At 41.7% G+C, this 19,224-nt stretch overlaps 1 protein-coding gene across 1 annotated transcript; it reads left to right on the top strand.

The window, feature by feature from the left end:
- Positions 1–480: 480 nt before the first annotated feature.
- gclc (glutamate-cysteine ligase, catalytic subunit) lies at positions 481–17,571 on the top strand. The gene is made up of 16 exons (XM_030747605.1): positions 481–1,134; positions 1,984–2,096; positions 8,655–8,837; positions 8,968–9,081; positions 9,311–9,369; positions 11,006–11,142; positions 11,263–11,337; positions 12,052–12,168; positions 13,074–13,212; positions 13,304–13,416; positions 13,508–13,600; positions 13,682–13,786; positions 13,912–13,993; positions 14,078–14,187; positions 15,737–15,857; positions 15,960–17,571. Exons 1-16 carry the CDS (start codon positions 985–987, stop codon positions 16,139–16,141), a joined length of 1,893 nt encoding a protein of 630 aa, XP_030603465.1. The 5' UTR covers positions 481–984; the 3' UTR covers positions 16,142–17,571.
- Positions 17,572–19,224: the final 1,653 nt, after the last annotated feature.

Here is a 19,224-nt window from a genome sequence, read left to right as displayed (position 1 = left end):
CTGCCCAGATCTATGCCTAGGACAAAGTAGGCCTTCCTAAAATAGTCCATCGATTCTTCTGCTGTTCCCCACTCTCACGATAGTTTGAAAAAAAAAAAAGGATATTGAAAGATTAACTCCTAAAATTGACATTTTTTTAAGGCTTTGATCTGAATGGAAAGTTTTTTATGCATAATCTTTGACTCGATTGCAAAGATGTAAATTTTATTTCACAAGTTTTCCTTTCGCTTTCTGCATTTCATTTTCTTCATGAACGTACAGGAAAACAAGGCAGTATAGTGCAGTAAAATTATTACGTTTTTTAATGTGATATTTTTTCAGCAAAAGGGTATTATGTTTATCTAAAGCATCTCGCTTCTGCGGTGCTCTTGAACACATGCCGGTGCCCGCTCTGATTGACAGCTCGGTGGGCGGAGCCTAGAAGCGAAGAACGCTGAGTCATAGTGACGCCGCTCCGCGTTACGCTACGCTCCGCCTGAACGTGTCACATGTGTAGAGGCAGGAGGACGTTCATATGAACAACACTGACTGCAAGCGGTATATCGGTTCCGAAACATCGATCTCTCCACCGGCGCGCGTCGCTGTCATTCTCCCATAGAGCTGCGGCTTTACCGGGTTCAGTCCGTGGCTGCTAACTGAGCTGAGGTCACAAGACACTGAATAACTTGTCTGTTTAGTGGCGGGAGAAGAGTTATTAACTCACGGTACCGAGCTAACGGGGCATTAGCAAGTGATGAGCAGGGGCCTGTTTCTTTTGGACGTCCAGCTAAGGTTACCGACTGGGCACGTTGTTGCTTAGAAGCACCAAGAGACCCTGCATTCAGCCGGTGGCGCTCCTGAAACCCCAGGCTGGACCGAGATTTCATGCGAGCTCCCCGACTTGGGCAGACGAGCTAGCTAACTATCGCTCGGCGTGCAGTTTAAATAGGAACAGATAGCAAGAGCCCGACAGCCTTCAGTTTGTACCTGCAGTCTGCGTGTGCGATGGGTCTGCTGTCACAGGGATCTCCACTGAACTGGGAAGAAACCCGAAAGTATGCAGACCATATCAGAAAACACGGCATCATCCAGTTTCTCAACATCTACAATAAGGTGAAGGACCGTCAGAAAGATGTGTTGAAGTGGGGCGATGAGGTAAGAATTGCTGCCGGTGCCTGTTAATGCATTTAATCTATTAATCATAAGGCTGGACATGATGCAACAGTGCTCCTGTGTTGATGTGTTTACTGTGCGCCCTGGGTGACTGCAGCACACACACATGCAAATGAAACAAACCCTGCAGCTCTTTGATAATGTATGTGAAGCAGTGCACATCCCAGCGTGTTTGACTTAACTGACATGACAAGGCCGTAAAAGCCTGGACCAAGGATAAGTCAGGCGGGGGTGGGGGGGTCAGGAGTCATTAAGCATAATTGAATAGAGCTGTGAGCACCATTGTTGGTTCCTGGTTGAATATGAGGTGTGTAAGGTTTCTGCTCCAGGTGGAGGCTTTTTAGCAAAATTATGACAAACCGGAACTCCAGTTTTGTCACTGGTGGTGGGTCAATGCTCATGTTTGCCTGCTTACACTTTTGGCATGCCTGCTACTACTTCAAGAGGGCACTTGTGTGAATGGTTGCCCCCTATGCAACAGGTTAAGAGATGTGGCTTTGGCTGTTGCCTGTAGTAGTTTTCTTTTCATTCAAAACTTCACATCTTTTCACCCGCTACCAGCCCACAAAATCTGTACAGCTTGAACAAAGTATTTTGATTTCAAACCATGTGGAATGCTGTTGTTATAGATTAATCCCTCTTTCAGACAGGGGATTACAGGGTAGCAGAGTCAAAGTCAAGGAAACGTAACTGATGAATAGGAATTGATGTGATGGCGTCTAGGGCTGATGGAAAGTCTGGTGGGTTTTTTTTTAAGAAGAAAAAAAAAAAAAAAAGAGTACTTTAAATAGAGTATTTGTCTAATTCTGTCTTTGATCATTTTGCTTTTAGGTCGAGTACATGTTGGTGGAATTTGACGACAAGGATGAGAAGGTTCGGCTCGTCCTGAACGGCGGAGATGTTTTAGCAACTCTCCAAGACCAGGGAGAAAACATCAACCCCAAGTAAGTACACTTTAACGGCAGGTGTGTATGTGTCAACAGCCGACTGTTACTAATGTATGTATATGTGTAAATTCATTTATATTGTATAGTTTTAATGGAGTATGGACATAATATATTCACAAATGTATTAAAGCTAGTTTTGGGTGTTCCCTTATTCACAAGGGATTTGTGTCTCCTTCCTGGACTGAACTGGAGATCTTTCACTTGTTAGGTGAATGTATAAACTGCTACACTACTGTATTGTATGGAGTCACTATTACACTGAAAAGGCAACATGCAAAACTGTGATATGAATAACCTTTATGTAAATGCCACGCCTTAAACAGCAGCAGCTGTGACAGGGAGGCCGTTTTCTTTTTATCAGCTGATTTTGTGTTGGTTATTAAACACTGGAATAATAAAAAGTAGAGGCTTGAGATGAGATCCGGTATAAAGGTTAACTCTGCATGCTTTACAGACGCTTTCTCTGCTATTTGTTTTGTTATCAGCCTCAATAATGTCACAACCTGGCTCGTAAGGCCATGACAAAAATGGTGAACACACCATTTGCCAATTAAACAGGTTTTATTAAACAAACTTAAACAGAGCTAAAGGCAGATGAGGTGTGAAAATCAATAAATCATTGGTATAAGGTGTGCATGTGTGTAGCAGGGTTTTTATAGTTAACTGAAATAACTGAACTGAAATAATAAAAACTATAATTAAAAGGAAAAAACAATAACTAACTGTAACTGTACTGTGAGTTTACAAAACTAACTGAAATTATAGATAAAATGACCTTCGTATTCGTATTTGTCATTTTATTTAAAAGCCTTGTGGATTGATATAAAATAATTTTTTCCACTCTACGAGTTTAAGCTGGGAGTGCTGTCAGGCAACTGTGTGCGTGGGAGCGTGTGCGTGGGAGCGTGTGCGTGGGAGCGTGTGCGTGGGAGCGTGTGCTCACGGCGCTGGTACGAAAAGTAACGGCTGCGGTCTCATATGGAGTTTCTTTGAGTACGATAGCACAGATAGAAGCGAGTGTCTTGTTGTGGATGATGAAAACACTTCTCAGTCAGGAAAAACCAAAGTCCACCTGAGAAGCGCACAGCGGCTACAGAAACCGCTCTGATCCTACGACGTAACCTGACGTGCACATCTGGAGAAATGTGACTACTCGTTGGGTCCACACAGCCCGCAAGGTTGTGATTAACCTGTTCAGTCCTCGTGCATTTCCGGCTACTTTTTGCTGGCTACTTTTTCAGTCAGAGAATAACAATCAGGAATAATAATCAAAGCATTACTTTAAGAGCCCAACAGGGCACTCATCTTTCCAATGACCTAACCCATGACAATAATGGAAAGACTGTGCTGGATTAGACACAGCCCACAAACCTCTAGTTCCACTAGAAACTGATGTTTTACCAGGCTGCCCACCCCCTAAGTTCCTCCTGTCAAATGGGGGCTACACCACCAGCACTACTCCTGTGTCAATACATAATCATCAGCCAAAGTGGCTGCTTCCAGAACATTAGCAACTTTACACTCACTCAGTTAGGTTGCACTGTGCTCTGGTAGTGAGTTCTTAAATTGCTCTAAGACAGTTAAATCACAAAGGCCCTCAAAAGTAGTCACACCTGCTGCAGAGCACCAGCGGTTAAGATGAGTCAATAAATGACCAGTAAATTCCACATTAGCTTGCTTCTCAGCATGTTTCCATGATCGAAATTGCTGACGATAGGCTTCTGGAACTAACTCATAAGCTTCCTGAACAGCATTGTTTACCTTTTCATAACTCAAACTGCCTACTGTACTTAATGCAGAGTAGGCTGCCTGGGCTTTTCCAGTTAACACACTCTGCATCCATCCAACCTCTTAAATCAGCCACCCGTTCAAACAAGGAGAAGGAGTTATCTACATCCTTCTCATTAAACACAAGATGAGACGTAAGCTAATACTGAGATGAATTTCCTGGCCACGCTGTTTCTGTGAAGAGAAGACGTCATACCTGGGTGAAATAAAACACCCCTTCTCTGGCTAAATCCAACTTTTGCTGTTGAAACTCTAATTTCATCTTTTCTAATCCTTGTCTCATTTTCTCCGTCTGTTTTATGTTCTTGCTTCAGCTTTTCCAGAGCAATTTGTTTAACTCTCTCACCTTCTAACTGCAACAACAGGAACTCCTGCTGCTCAAAAGTAAACCCCATAGCCCCAGAAGGAGGAACCACTGAAACTGGTTCAGAGCCTGAGCTGGGGTCCTCGGCCAACACTTCCTTAAAAACTAATCCTGTTGCAAAAGACAGCTTTTATGTCAGCCATGTGGCTATGGCCACCAACATCAATACTATATTGCTCAGCTATTTTCAGCAGCTGCTCTTTAGTACACTTCTCCAACAGGCTTCAAGAAGGACAATCAACAAAAGTGGCAACTGAAACCATAGCACAAGATCCTCTAAGCACAAAGCAGCAAGCAAACAGAGCCAAAATGAAGCCAAAACACAAAACCAAACTCGACCAGCAGAGTTTTCCCACTAACTGCCTGACCACAACTAACTCATCACCACTAGTCTTCATGTGGATTGTGGCAGGTTTTAAAGCACCAAAAACCAGTAGGTTTGTAAGGCAACCTGCAAGTAGGCAGAGGTGGGAAGTAACAAAGTACAAATACTTTGTTACTGTACTTAAGTAGATTTTTTAGGTATCTGTACTTTACTTGAGTATTTATTTTTCTGAGTACTTTTTACTTTTACTCCCTACATTTTTACACAAGTATCTGTACTTTCTACTTCTTACATTTTCAAAAAGACTCGTTACTTTTTAACACGTCAGAGAGAAGTTTGCACTTCCGGTCAGTGCGCCGTCAAACATCAAATGATCTGATCCTAAACGGAGGAATAATAACACATAAGAAACAATCGTACTGTGTTTCCTCCATCCCCGGGGCTTATTGGGTACAAAGGGATTAAATACACAAACCCATATAATTTATGTCTCATTTATAGCGCTATAATCAGGGGTTACAGCGGGCCGGAGCGAGTCCGTAAGTTGTGCTCACGGGACATAAACAGCTTAGCTAGCGCTACTGAAAAGGAGCGAGCACAAAGGGAGTAACGTGTGGCAGGTAAATGCAACGTTTCTGAATGTTCAACAAATATCAGCGAACACACAAATTGTCTGCAGTTTGTCACACAGTGTGTCTGCTAGCTAAAAGAAGAGCTGCTGTATTTCAGGGAGAGCAAAGAGAGAGAAGTTCACTCAGAGATGGAGAAAGAGGAAAGGAGAGGTTAGAATAAAAAATGACTGTAAAACAAACTGAGGTATGCTGACTTTGTGTAATTCAAAGATTGTATGAAAATACTGCAGTTTAGTGTGTAATAAACAGGTTAGCTTGTTGTACTGTATTTACAGTAAAGCTCTGTGTTGGTGCACAGAGGCTGTGTTCATGGTCAGAGTTACAGGTTACATCAGTGCAGCAGAGATGAGTTTGAATCAAAGCTGCTGATGCTGAGATTCATTCACTGAATCCAACATTTCTACAGCCTGTATGCTGTCAGTGTAGGGGATGGAGATCAGCTTAGATAGCTGTGAAATACTGGGTTACATCTTTGTGAGTTTAGTTCATCCACACAGAGCAGTAAACCTCAGAGCAGCAGCAGCAGGTCAGCTGATCACAGCCTGCACACCAACATCATCTACTGGAGCTCACAATAGTGATTCTTCTCCCCATGCAGAGCCACTACAGCTGATCTTAGGGTTCCTCCACCTTCTGAATCCCACTGTAACCCCTGAGTATCCTCATGTTTGTGTTTAGGTGGAGGCACAGTCACCTTCTACTATGGAGGACACAGAGAATAGAGATGAAATTCCCTTTCACAGTTTGTGTCCTACATAACAGATTCAAGCTGAGTACATTCATTAGGATTAAAATTTAGATTGGAATAATGTTTGTATTCTCATATATTATTTTATATTATTACAATAATATATAATCAGGTTCAGTTAGCTTTATAGAAAGATAGCTGGTAGAAACGTCCTCCAAAGAACTACTTTTACTTTCTTACTTTGAGTACATTTCAGAGCTTGTACTTTTTTACTTTTACTTATGTAAATAAGTTGAAGTATTTTTTAACACAAGTACTTGTACTTCTACTTAAGTACAGAATGTCAGTACTTTTGCCACCTCTGCAAGTAGGTGACTCACAAGTTCCCATGGACATGCACCCGAGACAATTTACCAAGCAATTGACACTAACCATGACACCACAGCACTACTAGAATGTAAAAAGAAAAGAAAGGGGAAAAAAAAAAAAAAGACGCAACCCAAAGGGGAAACGCCACTCAAACCTAACTGGGAAAACATCCACGTGTCTCAGTGTGGCAACACTTACCCTTTCTCAGGTTCACAACCACCACCTCAGACAGAGAATAAATGCACTTACACCCCTTAGCCATAAAACAGAATGCATCCACCCAAAACAAAACCTGGTTAAATCCACACCAGGGCCAAATCCACTAATTTGCCAAGTTGCAAATACACAACGAATCAATCCAAGACGAGCTTCCAATTTGTCACAACCTGTCCCGTAAGGCCTTGACAAAAAGGGTGGACACACCATTTGCCAGTTAAAAAGGTTTTATTAAACAAACTTAAAAAACAGAATTAAAGGCAGATGAGGTGTGAAAATCAGTAAATCAATGGTATAGGGTGTGCATGTGTGTAGAGATGTTTGTAAGTGTTGTGAATGCAGCAAATAAAACCTAAAGGAAAACAAAGGTAACACAAAACATGTTGGCAGCAGGCTGGTGCACCCAGGAGAACCCCTTTGTCAGTGCATGGTGGCTGTTGTCATAACTTTTATTGGAAGTGCAGCAATTAAGAGCAACCTCTGTTCCTTTTTGATATGCATCAATGTGATTTGAAGTTACACGTGCTTTAGCTGCTCAGTGAAGGGCTGATGCAAAGCTACCTTTCTGCAGCTGCTACATTAGAAATTATGGCTGTTATTTCCCAGCATTTCACCAGCTGTTGCTGAACACATAGTTTAACACACATTGTTCAACAGAGTTTAATGGCAGCTTATTCAGGCAAAATAAATTGCTGCAGCAATTTATTAACCTTTTTTTTTTTTTTTTTTTTTTTTTTTTTTTTTTTTTTTTTTTTTAATACTTAAACAAAACCACCTGAGAATGGAAAATCGCAACTGGGTTGATTGTCCCATTCTGATACCCCTTGATTTTTAGGAGTCAAGAGCTGGGAGCGTGGGGGCAGAGTGTGGGCAGCTTTGTCCAGGAGTCAAACCCTCCTGTCTCATCGTGATTCTCACATGCTGCATTTGTCTGCAGGCCTATGTACTGCTTATTGTCTGTTGGGCTTTCAGTGTCATTAATTTGTTTTCATTCAGTCTGATGAATCACTTTCACAATATTGAAATTTTAGGCTAGAATGTTTGTATTTTATTTCCTCAAATCACACAAGTTGGTCCCATTAACAGAAATCTTTGTGTATTTATGATATGGAAGACTTTTGTCATCTGTAGCTTTTTAAAAGTGTTAAAATGTACATTTAACCTAGATTTAAACCTCCCTTGTGAAAGATTACTGAATCTTACAAATGTCAGTACTAATCTGATTTATTTTATTATTTTATGTACACTGTACACTCCAGAAACTGCCCTATATACGCTCTAAAACAGTCAAACAGGGGTGTCTTTTTATCTCTTCAGAACTTTTCAACTTAAGCGAATTCTTGTTGTAAATAATTGTAAACTAGAAAAATGTGCCCATACATAACATTCACACGAGCCCTCTGTTGATCACATTGTTATTACACAAGCAGTTGCCTGGAAGAGATGAACTCTCCCCGCCTCAGAGCTTTGAGTTGTTCTATTTGAGTTTGGCAGAGCTCCACAGGCTCCCTCCAAATCTTCCTGCCTTTCGTATTTCTGCTCAATAATTCGATTAATGTTGCAGCACATAGAAAGGGGTGCACGCCACACTTGTTTAAAAAAAAAATTAAAAAAGTACAACACGAGCAAAGTGAGTCCCTTTGTTTCTGTGATGTGCGTATTTTAGAGCTTTTTAGGTGGTTTTAAAAATGTCATCCATTTACAAAAGGTTTGTTGATGACTGAAATCTCTTTGACGCTAAGGTATTTCCCCTGAGGAGCTCCTCCTGTGTGCATGCCTAACCTGTAGTGCGATTTCTGTGAAGAGGAATTCTCTGCAGTTCTCTGTAAATGTGTTTGTACGGGCTCTTGAGTGTTGTGTTTGCTTGCAGCCCATGACGTCGGTCTAAATCTGTGTAGCCAACTTCACCCAGGGGAAATACCAGTGACAGTGAGAATAGTAGAGCCGATGCATTCCTCATTACTGCCCCTCTGTCGCACACACCAAAGAGCAGGCTCTGAAGCACAAATGTGTCGCGTTCATTTGCCCCCGCCAGGATTATGCCCAACATATGATAAAGGATAGCGGCCAGTTTATTTAATCAGAAAGGTCATCGTGATACTGGAACCAGGGGCCCTTTTTCCAGGCTGACGTCCAAGTATAGTTTGACAATACATTTTGTGTATTTTTGCAGCCACCCAACACTGTGGAGACCAGAGTATGGTAGCTACATGATTGAGGGAACTCCAGGTCAGCCATACGGTGGGACAATGTCAGAGTTCAACACTGTCGAGGGCAACATGAGGAAGAGACGGCGCGAAGCATCATCTGTTCTGAACCCAAAAGAAACCCTCTGCACCATCACTGCATTTCCAAGGTGCTTTGGATTATACTGATCAAATGCTTTAACACTCTTAAAGGAAATCGGTACAAATCTGAATCTATAAGTTGATATGAGAGTGTTAAAATAAAGCTTTTTAATTGCATTATTTGATCCTTTTGTTTAGGTTAGGTTGCCCAGGTTTTACCAAACCAGAGTACCGACCAACACCTGTTGAAAAGGGAGTGTCCAAGTCACTGTTTTTCCCCGATGAAGCCATCAACAGGCACCCGAGGTTCAGGTAGGCTTCGTGGTTATAATGTTACGACAGCGTGGATGCAATTTTAATTAGAAAGTTTGCGATTAGTTGACCAAAATGGATCAGAAGCCAATGGGCAGAATACGTCCACACGGCTTTGTGTGATTTGGAGCTGTAAAAGATTTCGATGATGACACAAACCGTCTTCATCCTTAGACTATTCGCACTTTGCATGTTTTCCTATAATGTTTTCCTGTGTTTGTCTTTTCAGCACCCTAACCAGAAACATACGTCACAGGAGGGGAGAGAAAGTTGTAATAAATGTGCCAAGTAAGTTTGACTGAACTGGTCAGTCGAATGTGGAATTTGCAAACTACTGTAAATGCAGTGAAGTTTTAATGTGATTCATTTGCCTCTGAGGTGCCGTTTACACGAGACCGTTTTCATTTTGAAACGGTGTCGTTTTGATGCGTTTCGGCCTTGCGTTTACACGACAACGGTGTCGTTTTGATGCGTTTCGCCCTTCTGTTTACACGACAACAGAGTGAAAACGATGTGTTTCAGGTGCCGTTTACACGAAGCCGTTTTCACTGGAAACGGTGTCGTTTTGATGCGTTTCAGCCTTTCGTTTACACGATGGCGTTTCAGAAACGATCCGCGTTTACACGAGGACATGTGAAACGATGAAAACGATGTAGTTCCCATGCCAGGCCACAAGTTGGCGTTGGTTTTCTCTTTGCAGTTTGTTTACGCAAGACGCGCATGCGTGGAGTGACACAGTAGGTAGTGCGGCAAATTGTTCATTACTTACAAAGCGGCCAATGTGAGAGGTTTTGTGTGGACAGATGATGAGGTTGGATCGCTGCTGCACACAACGCTGAATTACAAAGCGGTAAAAACACAGGAAAAGCATAAGAAGCACTCGTGAATCCGCGAGTACTGTTTATCAGTTTGCGCGTGCGCGAAAAACTGGCCGTCGCAACCATAGTGCGCATGTGCGAGTCGAGCGTTTTCAAATCACCCCGGTTTCAAGTGTTTACACGAAAACGCAAGCCGGTGCGTTTCTGAAACGCTCCACTCTGGACCCCGTTTCTGAGGTGCCGTTTACACGAGACCGTTTTCATTTTGAAACGGTGTAGTTTTGATGCGTTTCGGCCTTGCGTTTACACGACAACGGTGTCGTTTTGATGCGTTTCGCCCTTCTGTTTACACGACAACAGAGTGAAAACGATGTGTTTCAGAAACGGGGTCCAGAGTGGAGCGTTTCAGAAACGCACCGGCTTGCGTTTTCGTGTAAACACTTGAAACCGGGGTGATTTGAAAACGCTCGACTCGCACATGCGCACTATGGTTGCGACGGCCAGTTTTTCGCGCACGCGCAAACTGATAAACAGTACTCGCGGATTCACGAGTGCTTCTTATGCTTTTCCTGTGTTTTTACCGTTTTGTAATTCAGCGTTGTGTGCAGCAGCGATCCAACCTCATCATCTGTCCACACAAAACCTCTCACATTGGCCGCTTTGTAAGTAATGAACAATTTGCCGCACTACCTACTGTGTCACTCCACGCATGCGCGTCTTGCGTAAACAAACTTTGCAAAGAGAAAACCAACGCCAACTTGTGGCCTGGCATGGGAACTACATCGTTTTCATCGTTTCACATGTCCTCGTGTAAACGCGGATCGTTTCTGAAACGCCATCGTGTAAACGAAAGGCTGAAACGCATCAAAACGACACCGTTTCCAGTGAAAACGGCTTCGTGTAAACGGCACCTGAAACACATCGTTTTCACTCTGTTGTCGTGTAAACAGAAGGGCGAAACGCATCAAAACGACACCGTTGTCGTGTAAACGCAAGGCCGAAACGCATCAAAACGACACCGTTTCCAGTGAAAACGGCTTCGTGTAAACGGCACCTCAGGTGTGACTGTGTGGAATAAATGCATTATACTCCTTTTTGTGATTCAGTCTTCAAAGACAGTTGCACTCCATCTCCGTTTATGGAAGAGTTTCCTGAGGATGATGGCGAAGCAGCGAGGGCGGCTCTGCCTGACCATATCTATATGGATGCCATGGGTTTCGGCATGGGCAACTGCTGCCTGCAGGTAGTGCATGAACTGACTGAGCAGTGTAGCATGTCAGTGGTTGTCTTTGTCAGCGTCGCATTCCTAATAAGTGACTTATAAATGTACTTCATCCTGGTTTTTTTTATTATGCTTTTGCAGGTGACATTCCAGGCTTGCAGCATTGATGAGGCAAGGTATCTTTATGACCAACTAGCAACATTCTGCCCCATCGTGGTGAGTGGATAAACAAAACACCTGCTTCCTGTCATATATTACGATTGAGTAACTGACCTCATTCTCAGCAGGACTGTTTTAATCCTTCATCGGGCTGTTTAAGTGCTTGATGTTAAAGCAACTTAGGTCTTCGCAATATTTTTGCAGTGCTATACAGACGGCAAAAACCGACCAGACTGACACAAACAGTTGCTGTAAATAAACACTGCATTAGAGTGAAGAGTCTGTCACTGTATAGTAAAGGCACACATCACGCAGGGGAACGATCTTCAAAAAGAGACGTCAGTGCAGAAAGTAACACCTGCAAACAGACTCCAAGCTGACGTCTCATTTACCCTCAGTTGTCTCTGAAGGACACTGCTCCTCAGGAGCTTCCATCTCTACAGAGAGGAGTTTGAGCTGTTCTGCTATTTTTGCTTATTTCAGATCTATTTAAGATAAATTCTTGGTAATCTCTTCCACCATATGTTATGTATGTAACAGTAAAATGTATTGAATTTTATTGGTTATTCCCTCCCCACCTCGGTGTATTGTTGATGCTGTTCACGTCTATATGCATTCAGCTCTGAAATCACCTACTGAGGAAGGTTGGGTTCTTAACAGGCATTTAAATAGGGTGTTAGTTCTGTCGCCTTTTTAAAAATTAGTATTGATTTATTTACTTGCATCCGCATTTCCATAAAACACACTGAATACAGGTTTCACTCTTTCCAGATGGCACTGAGTGCAGCCTCACCCCTCTACAGAGGCTATGTGTCAGACATCGATTGTCGCTGGGGAGTTATTTCTGCCTCAGTGGACGACAGGACACAGGAGGAGCGTGGGCTGAAGGTGAGCAGATGGACCTGGAAAAAAATGCACAAGACGACTTTTGGGAAGTTGTTGGATTTGAAAGGAGCTTTTTGTGTTCCTGGGATGAGTCGAATAGTGAAATTAAATGAAATTACTGAGGAGATTTCCTAACAGTCTGGATTTTTTTTTGGTTAATGGTTTAGCCCACTGATAGAATGTGGAAGCTGTAGGGACTAAAAGGATATATGATATGTGACTGTGTTCAGCTTGAGAACCAAATACAAAGAGTGAATGAGCTCCAGGTCAGCATAACCTGGATCTCAGGTTATGCTGTTTCAAGATGCAAGATGAGCTGATAGTGTACAGGCTGTACACGGATAGTGTATGATATTGTTTTCAAAAGGATCATAATACATGAAGAAAAATGAAGAGGAAAAACTATGGAAGTTGTATTTTAACAATTGCAGTGATATTTGGATAAAAAAAAAAGAAAAAGACTGAAATGTACTCAGATTTCCAATTATACAGATTTTCTTACGTGTGTTTAAAAAAACTTTGAAATGATGGCTGTTGTAAGCACTAAATATGTATAAGCTTGCACCTCCTGAATTATTGATAGTATTGGTATGTTCATGGGTATAATAAAATGGCAACAGGACCACTGAGACTGTAGTTTGTGCTGCATTCAATGAAGTGTTAGTAATAGCTTTTTGTCAAACCCAACTTTTTGCAGTGAATTTCTCAAGAATCAATAACTATAATAAAATATATATATAGATATATATAGATATAATTATTATTATTTTTTTTAATCTTGTGCTTGTGATGCTTCTGATCTAACCTTGTAAGGAATCAATATTTATTTTATTTACTCAGTTACCTACCATTACGCCTTTCTGAAGTGAAAGCGAAACGGTAATGAAATGGTTTTTCTTGTTTTGCAGCCTTTAAAAAACAACAAATACAGGATCTTCAAGTCGAGGTATGATTCTATTGACAGCTACCTGTCTGGCTGTGGTGAAAAGTACAATGACATTGATTTGACAATAGACGAGAAGATCTACAAGCAGCTGCTGAGTGCAGGTACTGACTTTAAAACCTATTAGCCATAGTCGAAATCCACAAAGAGATGCTTGTGCAGTAATGAAATGAATAATGCATTCTGTGGAAACAGGCATCGACAAGCTCCTGGCCCAGCACATAGCACATCTTTTTATACGAGACCCCCTCTCTGTCTTTGAGGAGAAAATACACTTGGATGATGAGAATTCGTCCGATCACTTTGAGGTGAGAATTTAAGTCATTTCTCAGAGAGTGACCCATGTGCAGTGTACGCATGCCTGCAGTGTATGTGAGGATTCATTCGGACTTATTGCAGAACCTCCAATCGACCAACTGGCAGACGATGAGGTTCAAACCTCCGCCTCCAAACTCTGAGATCGGCTGGAGAGTTGAGTTCCGCCCCATGGAGGTACTGACCAACTCTTAGTCTATTTGTTGTATTCTACTTTTAAATTCAGTGATGTGGTGAGTTACGTCTGTGCTTTTTCAGGTGCAGCTCACTGACTTTGAAAATGCTGCGTATGTGGTGTTTGTGGTCCTGCTGACCCGTGTGATCTTGTCCTACAAACTGGACTTCCTAATCCCGTTGTCAAAGGTAATGAAAGCCACAGTTTTACTTCTACTTTTTAAAATTTTATCGATAAAATTAATCAGTGGGTGGAGCCATTGGGTCTTAATGATGTGCACAGTGCTCTGATACAGAAAAATGTCTTTTATTAGGTTGATGAAAACATGAAGGTTGCACAGAAGAGAAACGCTGTCCAGGAGGGAATGTTTTACTTCCGCAAGGACATCTTTAAAGGTGTTTAAAACGGAGCATTTATCTTTGGGCTGCTGTTTATTGTGAAGGCCTCAGATGAAAGAAGCTGATACATTTATTTTGCAGGCTGCAATCCGGTTCTTGATGGCGCTGCGTCTGCCCAGAACGGCTTGGAGACTGACGGTGCTAATGAAGAGTACACCCTGATGAGCATTGACACAATCATCAATGGAAAGGTGACATATTCTCCAACACACGAGTTTTGTGCTCTGTTGGTAGCATAGGTGATGACTCCAGTCAGTCGTTCAGTAGGAGGAGTGTTGATCGACAGAAAAGTATCTGTAATTTTATTTTAGTTCGACTTTTTTGATACCGTGATCCCTGAACAGATTTTGTTGTTGTTGTTAATGGGAACCTTTGTGTCAGTCTGCAGTCTCTGGCCTATACTTGCACTCCACGTACAGGCCAGTGACTGCAGACTGAAACAAGAAATTTGAGGCACTGGTGGCATGCAGGTTAACAGTTCCTGTGAAGTGCAAAAGAGGGAGTGTACTGGCAGAAATGCATCACATAACTGGTTTTCATCGGACAACATCTGAGCTCTTAATTAGCTTTTGTTTTTGTTTTTTTTTGTTTTTTTTTTTAAAATTCAAAAATGATGAATACAGCAGAAAACTGGCCATTTCCCTGAGGTTGAATCAGAAGATTGGCTGAGGGATTCCCAGATTTATGGTGCCAAATCCCAGTAGTAGTTATTGTGAGGCATTTAATATTGTCAGCCATGCAGTACAATAAATGGAAACCCAACACTCACCCAACATTTGGCAGCGGTCGGTGTGTGGGGACATAGGTACACCGTTTTTAACATACAGCTGTGGCAGAAGCAGACTCGTGGAAGGCGGACTGAAATTTTTTTCAGATGTTTGGTTCCGTCTGCTCTCCTTTTCTCATCTTTTCCCCTAATTGGTCATAGCAGATGGCTGCCCCTCCCTGAGCCTTGTCCTGCCAGAGGTTTCTTCCTGTTAAAAGGGTTTTTCCTGCCCACTGTCAGCTGGTGCTTACTCGTAGTGGATCGTCTGATTGTTGGGGTTTTCCCACTAATATTGTAGGGTCTTAACCTTGCAATATAAAGCTTACTGATGGGAATTTACAGAAATAAAATAAAATTGAACTGAATTGAATCTTATTAACTTTGACACCCTGATGACTTTTTCCTGTCATGCTTTGTATTTATTCATTAACAAGCTTAGATGGCTTTTGGGTGGAGCACTATAACGTGATAAGACAGTGAAGTCTCCCTCAGTTATCATCATATTGGAGCAACCATGCAGATGCATCTTTATACCACACTTTGTGCTGGCGATGCTTTGATCTTCTGACAGTAACAATAACCTGCCTGGTTAAAGGAGCAACTGTTGCTGAGCCTGCGGAGTAGCCATTGCTCGCGGTTGCATGTAGATGAGACAACACTAGCATAGTTGAATAATCTGGTTTTAAAGGAGCTTGGAGGTACAATTGGGGGGGGGGCATAATTACATTATTAAAAGTTTGTAGTCTCAGTAGTTTTCGTTTTCACTCCAGTCTCATTGTACATCCTGTATAATGACAATAAAGCCATTCTGTTCTATTCTTTTCTATCCTGCTGATGAGGCTTTAATGTCTTTTATAAATATTTCTCCTTAGAACAGTTTCTCTGAGCTGCCAGCACATCTGTCAGTTCTTACTGTGCTATTACTGCGGGTGTCTTCATCCTTTTTTTTTTTTTTTTTTTTGTTAAATCATCAGGAGGGAGTATTTCAAGGGCTTATCCCAATCCTTAACTGCTATCTGGAAAACATGGAGGTGGATGTGGACACCAGGTGCACTATTTTGAATTATCTGAAGCTCATAAAGAAACGTGCCTCAGGTAAAGTGCCATTAAAAGGTCAATACTATAAATGTTCTAATAAGCTAAAAGCAAGTTTTTCTTTGTAAAGCTTCCTGAACTTCTTCTCTTGATGTGAAATAGGAGAGCTGATGACCATGGCCAAGTGGATGAGGGAGTTTGTCGCAAAGCACCCCGACTACAAGCAGGACAGCGTCGTAACTGACAAGATCAACTTCGACCTGCTCAGAAAGTGCGACAGGATTGCCAAAGGAGAAGAGCAGTGCCCTGAGCTCATTGGCAACCCAGTTAACAGATCCCAGTGAGGGGAGGCAGCATTGTAGATGACACAAACGTGCATGTAAAGAGAGACCAAAAGTGTGGCTCGGAACAGAAGAGGTCCAATTGTAAGAGAATGCAGAACAGCATGTGTGTAATGTAAAGAAAAGCACCTGCTTCAAATATATGTATATATACTGTATGAGATTTTTATGATTACAATGTTATTTTAATAGAGGAGCAATAAGACATGCAAAGGGTTGTGTAATAGAAATCAGATGTGTATTTATTTTTATCTGGAAATTTAAGCCTATCTGTGAGACTGTAAATGTAGCAAAGAGTTGTACAGTAGTCTGCTTTTAGTCTCCTGTAAATACTGTACTTCAACTCTTTAAAACATTAACACAACTTTTTGCCTTTTAAAATACATTTATAAGAAATTTGCTCTGCTGACCTAAAGCGTTCTCATCCCGGGGAAGTCGTAATTCAGATATCGTCGGCTGCTGCCGCTCATAGTAACGCACAAAGTCTTGTTTAGTGGTGGTGGTGCTCGACGTGAGGGGACTGTGTGGCTTTAGAGACCTACATCATCTGGGTCAGGAGGTTGGAGCGGTTCACCTCCTGTTTGCCCCCCCCCCCCCCCCCCCCCCACACACACACACACACACACACACACACACACACACACTCACACTGATTCTTTTTGTTTTCCCTTGTTAGCTCGGCTGTTTCAAAGAAAAAGTCAAGCTATTGTCATTGCCTTGGCAAGGGTGGCAGCTGTTCCACAAAAAAATTTAGTGTTGACCAAAACTCGAATGATGGGACCTAGGATGTTCAAATTCTCACAATAGATGCATCTACGGAAATCATACACAAGTTCAAATCTGTGACCTTGACCTCAAAGTAAAAGTCAGAGGTCACGTTTTCTGAAAATCTTGGGAATGCGATAACTCAAACGATCTCACCTAGGATGTTTAAATTCACACTGTTCAAGCTAGACCAATCAAACTTCACACACTTGTTCACTGACTTTACTATAACAGCACTTTGACTCCCTTCCTATCCCTCTTACGAATCTGAAACAGCTGAGCTTTTTTACTGTCACTTGTTGATTGGGCATATGTTTGAGTGAGCACTTAAAAACTAGTTGGTCAGTTACTTCATATGTGGGCATTAAACTTTTTTTAATTTTTTTTTAAGTGTTTAGTGGTTTAGCGTTCCCTTAACAGCAGTAACTCTGGGGTGGGCTAGACGCGACCTTTGCTATAACCTAGTTTGTCACAGACTGCCTTGAAGGACACCTTGTGTGTAAATGTGACATCACCACCTTTGACAAAAACCTCATTATTCGGTGTCCCATGGAATGAGAACGAACTGGCTGACATTATAGTGGGACCTTAAATTTGGTGTTGCATACAAGTGCTCAACAATTGCTTGCAATGTGATGCTGTTTTAAAATAAATCTGTGCAACAGTAAGCTAACAAGTCTTTGTATTTAATGGAGTCCACTTTAATTTGCAAACAAGTCTTCTAAAAGATGGGCTCTGGGCCTCCACCCCTGACACTAGCTTGATTTGTGGGGGGGGGTGTCTTGGAAGCAGCCTGTACTTAGTGAAGTATTAAGTATCAGAGTTGACCCATTAAGAAAAAATGTACACAAATTCATTTTTTCTTTTTTTTTTGGTCTGAAATACTGTGGAAGTCCTGAACATATCCACCCACAAGATGGTGGTATTGAGCCAGTTTTACGCAACACTGGCGCTACAGTGACAGATGAGAGCATTACCTCGATTTGACCTTTAGGATAAGGATGATGATTGTGGATGACACAGGCCTACTTACCCTGCAAAAGAATCAAAGCCCTGGGACCCAGTGGGGGTTTTTTGTTTTTTTTAAATAAAATACCCTGTTTTAAATTGATCCATGATTGTGCACAAATACTAGGTTCACACTGTGTACCCGTAACAAGAGGACAGTTCATCTGACAGTCTGCAGCTAACGTACTGCGTGGAGACCGTGTGTGGAAAGTCAGCCGTGGAGCACCAGTGGCAGGTTTTCTGAATATTAATTGTTGACTAATGATTATACACAATCACTTCTAAAATGTTTATTAGTAGAGATTGGATTTTAAAAGAGGGAGGGAGAGAGCATAAGTGTGAGAACCCGGTTGATGAAAGGACGCAGTCACAGTGGCCATTGGTGGTACTGCAACTTTTCAAGATTCAGGAGATTGTTTGCTATTTGTACTTTCACGCAAGGTTTGGGTTCATAGAAATTCTAGTGCAGAGCTCTCGAGTAACCGTGAAAAAAGATATCAAAAATTAAAAACCAACTAGCAAAAAAATTGCAATAAAGGATGAGAATTTCTTACCCGGTGCTCCTAATAAATATATATTACAAAGTACCAGGTTAATGTCGATTGTGAACAGCAGTTATTGCACGCCGTCCTGAGCAATCTGATGAAGTGCAGCTGCTTCTGGGTCTTTTTCACAGTGGCTGCAGTCCTGCAGTCAGGTTGTAGTCCCACCTGCCTTAAAAAATTCCCACAGACCTGGACATAAATTGAACCAGATATATGTAAGTGAGTAATAAAAACTTTGATCTAACTTACAGTCAATAGTGCTGCTTTATATCCAGTGACCAAGAGACCAACATAATTTCTATAAGAATAAAGATTAAGCAGTAATCTTTATTCTTATAGAATAACCCCAGTAACTGCATGTCCAAAGACATTTGGTCACTCAGTGACCAAAGGCTCTTTCTGTGTCTGTATCAGTGTGAACAGAATACTTCTTATTCCCAAAGGTTCCCAGATAAATGTGCTTTTTATTTCCTAAGAAAAAAAAGGAAAAAAGTTATGAGACGGGTGAATGAAATAAAGTTATTAAACACTATAAAAACCAAGAACTGAGTCAAATTTCAGATCCAATCTCAACACAGTACAGTATTCCCTGTACTGTAATACTGCCCCTGTCTCTGTGAGCTCTTCATAAGTGACTTACTACAGGTTTACTTTCAACACTGAACAGATAAAAAAGAGCATTTTGCTGCAAACGTATTATTTTTAGGACTGTACCTATTAGAAAATCATTCCCTCCTTTTGCTTTATGAGCCTGCTGCTCGCTTAAAA

The sequence above is a fragment of the Archocentrus centrarchus genome, chromosome 15, assembly GCF_007364275.1.
Source record: "Archocentrus centrarchus isolate MPI-CPG fArcCen1 chromosome 15, fArcCen1, whole genome shotgun sequence".
Classification (NCBI taxonomy): Eukaryota; Metazoa; Chordata; class Actinopteri; order Cichliformes; family Cichlidae; genus Archocentrus; species Archocentrus centrarchus.
Note: the sequence above shows the minus strand (reverse complement) of the source record. Positions and strands in the feature narration are given on the sequence as shown.